The sequence below is a fragment of the Sinocyclocheilus rhinocerous genome, unplaced genomic scaffold (genome assembly GCF_001515625.1).
Source record: "Sinocyclocheilus rhinocerous isolate Xijiao unplaced genomic scaffold, SAMN03320098_v1.1 scaffold1, whole genome shotgun sequence".
Taxonomy (NCBI): domain Eukaryota; kingdom Metazoa; phylum Chordata; class Actinopteri; order Cypriniformes; family Cyprinidae; genus Sinocyclocheilus; species Sinocyclocheilus rhinocerous.
In genome coordinates, this window is record NW_015638974.1 from 1132283 (window position 1) to 1140453 (window position 8171).

Consider the following 8171-nt stretch of genomic DNA (forward strand, 5'->3'; position numbering starts at 1 on the left):
CTCTGAGAGCAGTTCTAGAGATTATGTTTATGTGTTCATGTACTCATATATTGAGGCGGCAGAGGCTGAAAACACTGCGAACGTCACGTGTGCTTCAGTATGTGTGTAGTATTCACAGTATTAGTATTCGCCATTCATTCACACAGACACACAGAACATGCAGGATTCATATTTAAATAGTCTTTTGTGGTTTGATACTCAGACATTAGTCCATATCGTGTTTTCATTTAAGTGTACTGACCTACTTTTGATTTTTCGCGGAAGTCATAGGGTTTTACAAACGACTAACTGCCAGACCAGACCAAAGTGGTTAAACATGTTGCAAGTGGCACTAAACAATAAGAGTCAACAAAATCAAGTGCCAGCTGTAGTCTAAATGTTTCAGAATGGTCCTTCACACAATTTGTGGTTATCCTTTATTATACTACTGATTTGATATTTCTGATGAAAGGTAAGCTGCTAACACTTATTCAGCACATACTTACAGTTCCCTCTCTGCCTGAAAAATATAAAGATTATTTTACTGTGCTAGACATAAAAAAGTAAGCTTTTTAATGCCCAGCATTTTTATGCCTTTATATTTTATCTTTAAATTGTTACTTAAAAGTTTTATGACGCTCTGACTTCCTGTAATTAAATTCATAATTCAATATTATGATCAAGCCTTTCTCAGTGTAAATGTTTTAATGGTTCTACTGTTGTTGGCAGATGAATATGTTTTAGTTTGTGAGTTATGAAGGAAAATGTAAAAAAAAAATGTTACAATTGCCTCCAGTGTCCCCTAATGCCAATTTGCAACGTGTAAACTGATGTTTCACTGCCTGTCTTTATTGCCTGAGCTTTCAATTCTGTGGTGAGAGCAACTAGAGTGAAGTATGATGTTATAAAACTGAGTGCATCACATATCAGTTCAGATTTCCATTCAGATGGAACAGATGGTCACTCGAATCTACTGATTGTTGACACAAGGCTTGAGTTTTCAAAGTCCACCCAACGTATAATAATGCCTAAAGGGATAGGTCACCCAAAACTGAAAATTCCCTCATCATTTACTCACGTTCATGTAACTGCAAACATGAATGACTTTCATGATGTGTTAAGGTGTGTTAAGGAATGTTCATGCTGCTTTTTCTCATTCAACATTTAGGTTCAAAGTAAGAAAGTAAGTTATTCAGCTTTAGAGGATGGGTAAATGATGACAGAATTTTCATTTTTAGATCAACAGTTCCTTTATAATTCTGCCAAAATACACTGAAGGAATTTATTATGAATGTTTGGTGCTGTGAAACATCACATGTGGACTGATACCTGTGTCAAGAATGACTACTTGGCATAAAAATAAAAGAAATCACAGCACCGTATCCACACAGATATGAGGCACATGAAAATGTGTCTCTGTAAGCTTGATAAAGCTCCTCTGATTTGTTTTACTGGCTTTCTCCTGTATTATTAAACAGTCTCTGTCCCCGTCGGCCATCATTCAACACAGAGGAAGTACAAATGTACTCTTAGTCACTTCATGTGTCTTGATTGTTGATAACTGACATCTAATTGGGTCTACACATTCATTTACACTGGGTCATATAAATGTAATTAGCATAGTAGTTAGCACAGTACAACTGAATGACCAAAACAGTTTGCATTTAATCTACACTTCATCAACATGACATATACTTAATACAGCACGTTATAGTGTTAGAATGTGCATAATCTAATGAATATTCATGATCCAAGCCTTTGCCCACAATGCTCACACCATTTTTGGTAACACTTTATTTTACAGTGTCCTTGTTACACGCTAAATGTACTTACAATAACAGTAAATTGTGCATAATTTCAAGCAACTATAACCCTAAACCAATCTTTAGTCCTAACCCTATAGTAAGTAGTTGTTAATTAATATTACTCTGTGTATATTAATCTATAATTACACTATAGGACACCTTAAAGTGTAACCACTTAAAGGGGTCATATGATGTTGCTAAAAAGAACATTATTTGGTGTATTTGGTGTAATGAAATGTGTTTATGCGGTTTAAGGTTAAAAAAACACATTATTTTCCACATACTGTACATTATTGTTTCTCCTCTATGCCCCGCCTTTCTGAAACGCGTCGATTTTTACAAAGCTCATCGGTCTGAAAAGGGAGGTGTGCTCTGATTGGCCAGCTATCCAGTTCGTTGTGATTGGCCGAATACCTCAAGCGTGTGACGGAAATGTTACGTCCCTTACCATATTGTGATGCCATGTCCCGGCCGGAGCAACGAGACAAAAACATTAAAACCCATTATAAACGAGGCATTTGTTGCATCCAGTGGGGACATAATTACGGATTATAATGACTTATACTGTCTTTTTACGCATTGCATTGCATCGCGCCGCGTTAACATAAAACCATGTCTGCATTCGTGATCGGAGAAATGACAAACAGCAAGCCCTACTCCACACTGCTCAAAACTCGCGTTTGAATCGTCAGTGGCAAATCCTTCAAATGAAAACGTACTTACAGTCTGTGAGTCAGAACAGCCGGCACTGTAGTCTCCTCTCCCAGGATTAGGAAACAGTCTTCCTTAAAATGTGCTGCACACATCTGAATATTTGGGTTGAACTGACACACGGCGGCCTAGAGTGAGCGACGGCCGGCGGGCTTGAGGCAACCAAATGTGACGACCCCGGGCTGGACTCCCGTCTTCTAAGACAAAACTGTAGAAAGGCAGAAGGCAAATGGAAGAAGGACAGGCTACATATCTCTCTTCAAATGTTTAAAGACTCACTTACATCTTACCAAACTGCTGTTAAGTCTGCTAAAGCTGCATATTTTTCTAATCTAATTGAAACTAATCACTCTAAACCTAAGGTTTTGTTCTCAATTATTCAATCTGTTGCAAATCCTTCTACGAACTCCTTGCCTGATGCCTCTGATGTTCTCTGTGAAAGCTTCTTGAGATATTTCAAAGAATATCTCTTTGGATTTGAGACTTTAGTCTTTGCAACTTTACAGATCTTCTTTATGCACCAAGAGCTTGTAACACTCCAAAGAGAAAGGAAAAATTGAAATCGCATCATATGACCCCTTTAAGGTACTGATTAGTGTCTTTTATCATACCGCTGTTGCTGCTGTCTTATAATAATCCACTGGAGTGTGTTGTATGTGTGTGTAGATGGCAAAATCACTGATCAGCCTCCTGTGGCTTATTGCTTTGGTAGAATAAGACCATTTATTAGGCAGTTTAAGAAGAACACACTATTGTGGGCTCCAAGCAAACAAAATGATATAAATGTAACTATGTGTCCAATACCTGTTGTACAGCAGAATATCTGGTGTCCAGATCTGATTGGATGGGAAACGCAGGGTCTGAACACCAGGGTAGTTATCAGGGTTCCAGCTCAGATAGATATCTGTCCATCCCTGAAAACATGAAACATGCATCAGATTCAGCATCATTAAAATACTTGATAGTTAGACACAAACATATTCTACACACACACAGCCAGAAAACACAATAACACAATCACACAGCTGGGGTCTCCCCAGGGTACACACATGTACCTTTACCACTGGAAAATAAGGAAATAAGGACATAAATACACATACAACACAGAGCAAAGACACATGCATATGCAATACACGAAACTGTATATAACACCATGTGTTTGAACAGTCTCCAAAAATCACTTAAATGCCAATGATTAAAGTTCAATATAGTCGGTGAAAGTCAAAAATGTTAATATGAGTAATGTGTGTTGACATCTCACTTCTTTGTGCATGAACTCCACCTGATCCCTCTTCAGAGGTGTAGATGGCCCTTGGCTATATTTTCTCTAGCCTAAAGTTGCCTCTCTGCTGTATTATAGGGCAGGTTAATATGCAGTGCCACACTGGATTTAGAGTAATATAATGTTTTTTTTAAAGCTTTATTAGCATCACACAAGCAGTCTTTCTTGTTATAAGCAACAGAAAGCACACTGATATCCTATTAAATTAATTTAGAGATGCCCTCAACTGAGAAAAGGCAAACAAGACATTAGACTTGCTGCTTTGATAATTGGAACTAGGGCTGTCACAATATTAGATTTTTCACTACACGATTACCGTGGCCACAAAAATTCACAATAGCGATATATCATGATATATATACAAATCTTGAAAAATAAATATAAAAATAAATAAATAAACCATGCTATCAGACAAATTCCTCTTTTTTCCTTCTTTGACCAATGAAACACATCATTGCATACAAAAAGAATAATTACACTAAACAGAAGAGACTAAAATGCAAACCGTTTTTAGTTTACTACAGCCTCAAAGTACAATTTATGAGAATAACAACATATTTTTACTCCAAACGAGTGTTTTAAATAACTTCCTTTTATGAACTGATTCTTATCACAGAATGAGGCAGAAATTATATTATTTTATAGTATTCTACACAGTGATAAATGCTATGTCGATTAGCATTACCGTATAAATACGCATCCTTATTAAAATACCTATACATTTTGACTGTCTTCATGTTTCATCAGATAAAACATTTCTTTCTGCATTTTACACAATAGCTGGATACCTACAAGGATGAAAAGTTTTTGGATTAACTATCCCTGTAACTCTTGGAAATTTTGGTAGAAGACCCCAGGCATGTTCAAAAAACTGGTGTGAGTTTCTACAAAATTTTAAAAAAATGTAGGGGAGGCACATCTATTATTTTTTACGTTTGTCCCTCTTTATCTCTTGTATTACAACTTGCTGTCATTATTATACGACCTTTCAACTATTTCTGATAACTTGTGTGTGTGTGTGTTCACTGATGCACAATTAATTGAGTTAAAACAACAGGGAGAAAATCATGTTTGTTTTATCCTCACAGACCACATCAGATCAGTCAGGAGGAAAGAGGAGTTTCTGTCCCACACATCTGTGTGTGTGTGTGTGTGTGTGTGTGTGTGTGTGTGTGTGTGTGTGTGTGTGTCTCTGTGGCTACTATCCCCGTAACTCTTGGAAATTTTGGTAGAAGTTCCCGAGCATGTTAAAAAAAAACTTGGCATGAGTTTCCACAAAAAAATTATGTAGGTTAAGCACATATATTCTTTATTACGTTTGTTCCTCTTTATCTCATATATTACAGATTGCTATCATTATAATACGACCTTTCAACTATTTCTGATTACTTGTGTGTGTGTATGTGTGTGTGTGTGTGTGTTCACTGATGCACAGTTAATTGAGTTAAAACAACAGGGAGAAAATCATGTTTGTTTCATCCTCACAGATCACATCAGATCAGTCAGGAGGAAAGAGAAGTTTCTGTTCCACACATCTCTCTCTCTCTGTGTCTCTGTGGCTCAGATGTCCCAGTGTGCTTTAGTGAGCGTATTCCCCGAGGCGCTGGCTCTCTCTGCGGACAGGACGGCTTGCTCGGCACTGACATAATGATAGGATCAGGGAATGTGCGCTGCACTTATTTCATAGATGTACTGCAGCACATACTTACAATAGAACATACTGTTTCTACACCATGTCCAATAAAAGCATGGGAAGAAAACAACAGATCCACTTTCTTCCCAATGTTACATGCGCAGTTTCATGTTTTTAAGAAACACGTAAGATTTTAGAACCAATAAAAGATAAGGTGAGTAGTTAATTTTTTAACCAATTTAATATTTGTATATTTGCACGTTTTGTATATTTTGTATATTATAATTTAATATACCATATTCTGTTTTTTAAGATCATACCACCATTCTACAATTCAAAAAGTGGTAACCTAAAAATGGTAAATCTAAATGAACTGGTTATACAAGTCAAAAATATTATTTAACACTGAACCAACCTATTTTTATACCAACAAAATTAATTGTTATATGTTGAATCAGACAGAGATTGTTAAGGTAACAATTTCAGGTTACCACTTAAATGAATGGAAAGAGATTTAATGCTTTTTGAAAAACAATACTTTTGAAAACTAAACTAATTTTTTTTCCCCCTTTTTAAATTATATTTATCATGCCTAGACATGAGGAATGACAGGGTTTAAGCAGAAAAAAGGCTGCAGTCAGTAAGACCTGTTGGAGTAGGCTGCAACAATGCAACTCCTATTCAAAATCAGTTCTTTAAGTCTGCTTCATAATCACATATAATAGAGCAACTGAGGTTGACATATTGCTACAGTATTTTGTGCTAAATTTTGAGAGATCTAGGACCAAAACACACCACATTCGAGTTACACCCATCCCTATTCCTACCCATCTATCCCTCAGACTTTATCTAAAACATAAATGTGTGTCTCATGCAACATTTAACATGTGACATCCATCTGTGGGCCATACATTACAACGTCAAAAAATCAAAAGTCAGTTTGTGGGTGATCATCTGTGCAAGGTCTGTCTCTAAGCCTGCTTGGCACTTTGGAAAGCAACTGGTCTGAATGTTGGGTTCAAAATCAGAGCGGCCCCTTTGTGGAAAATTTCTTATCCAGCTTAATTTCATGGTTAAGTGCTCAGTTGGCTAAACTCATGCATTATGGCTGATGAGGTCAATAAAGGTGAATTAGAGATGAGCAATGTTTCAGACAGATAGAAACGCCTTTTAACAACTAAAACTCACTGTTGGCACCAATCAATTGGTGCCATTTGAGTATATTCACATTTGCAAACATGCCTTTCATGAAATTTCACACTTGCCTGCTTTCAGGCTGATTATGTTTACCAAATATATTTAATGTGCTTATGTTTTGCACCTTTAGTGGGCCTTGGCATTTTAGCAATTACTTTGGTTTGTAATGTTTCTCAGCATGGAAACTTTTACTCAAGTAAATAATATCCAGATGAGTTTTGAATGCAGAACTGGAATATATTCAAAGTCTGACAACATTGCTCATCTTAAAGCACTCTTTGGCGCCAAAAACAGTTTATCAACCTCATGGCATATTCATGCTTTTTTATGATGTTCATTTAAATCCTGCAGTGAAATATAATATAAACGTTCGTTTTTACATTCTTCTGAAATTTGTTTAGAACTCAATTCTATTGTTTAAAGTGAAACTACATAAAAATGCAGTCCAAAGAAGGTGCACCAGAGGATGGCAGCCATGTACAGACAGATCCTAATGCAAACAGCTATGTTATGAAGTCAGAAAGCCCATTATAACTCCCAGATATAGACCTGGTCCTGCTCCACTTCAAGCTGTTATTTTAGTTTTAAATCTGCCTGATGTGACCAAGGGGCATGACATTAAACCTAGAAGCCATTGAAATGTCGTTATCTTGTTGCTCTGAGGTCTGAAACCTTTGTTTGTCACCTGTGAGTCATGCGACTGGAACAACCTATTTAAATTTCTAATAATTCTGCTGCTTGCAACACTGCTTGTAGCCGAGTGCATTGCAAGTGAATGCTTTACCAGGTGAGCTACTGAGCAAGTTTACTACATCAGAAAAGTCATATATATGGTACATATGATGTAATTGTCAAAATATATTAGTTTATAAGTCATGCAATATGGTGAAGTGCATGGTTTTGAAGACTTACTTTGCAAGGAACTATGCGGAAACAAGACTTTATTAATCGATACTCTGCTCTTGTAATCATAATTTGTGTGAGAAGTTTGTTGGTGCTTTACTGCCACTGGTGATGAGTTGGAAATAGCTGGAAACTGCATTATATCAATGAGGTTTTTAATTGTAACATTTTTCAGATGTTGTATTTTATTGCTGATTTTAAATATGTTATTGAAATGTAATTGTGACAAACCGTTAAAACACTTTTTGGTCTTTCCCAAGAAGAGAGGAGCTGTGGCTCTTAGTAAAAAGTAAGAAAGTAGTTGCCCGGAAATATTACCAAAATGACGTACTTGCCTTACATTATTACACACACACACATGCACAGAGTACAAAAGGAAACTAAGTAGAAACTCACCAGCTGTAGCCAGGCGTTGGTTATTAATACCTGATTTTTTTCATCCTGGGGCAGTGAAAGAGAAGAGAAAAAGAGATTCAGTATCAAATGAGGACATAAATGAAGGATTACTTCAAACTGAACAAATCTCCTTTCTGCCTCTATAATCCCAACCCTTTCTATGAACAAAGACTTTTATTCTCTTTTTTTTGCCCTCTGTGTACCATTTGCTCTCTATCTGTCTCTTTCTCTCTCTCTCTCACACACACACACACACACACACACA

At 36.5% G+C, this 8171-nt stretch overlaps 1 protein-coding gene across 1 annotated transcript in view; it reads right to left on the bottom strand.

Moving 5' to 3' along the window:
- The window catches only part of LOC107750467 (neuronal acetylcholine receptor subunit alpha-7-like), a 35201-nt gene that overhangs the window by 11626 nt on the left and 15404 nt on the right, over positions 1–8171 (bottom strand). Inside the window, exons 3-4 of the mRNA XM_016565835.1 lie at positions 7907–7951; positions 3300–3409 (exon numbers count right to left, since the gene is read on the bottom strand). Coding sequence (XP_016421321.1) covers positions 3300–3409; positions 7907–7951 — 155 coding nt within the window. The remainder of the gene's footprint in view (positions 1–3299; positions 3410–7906; positions 7952–8171) is intronic.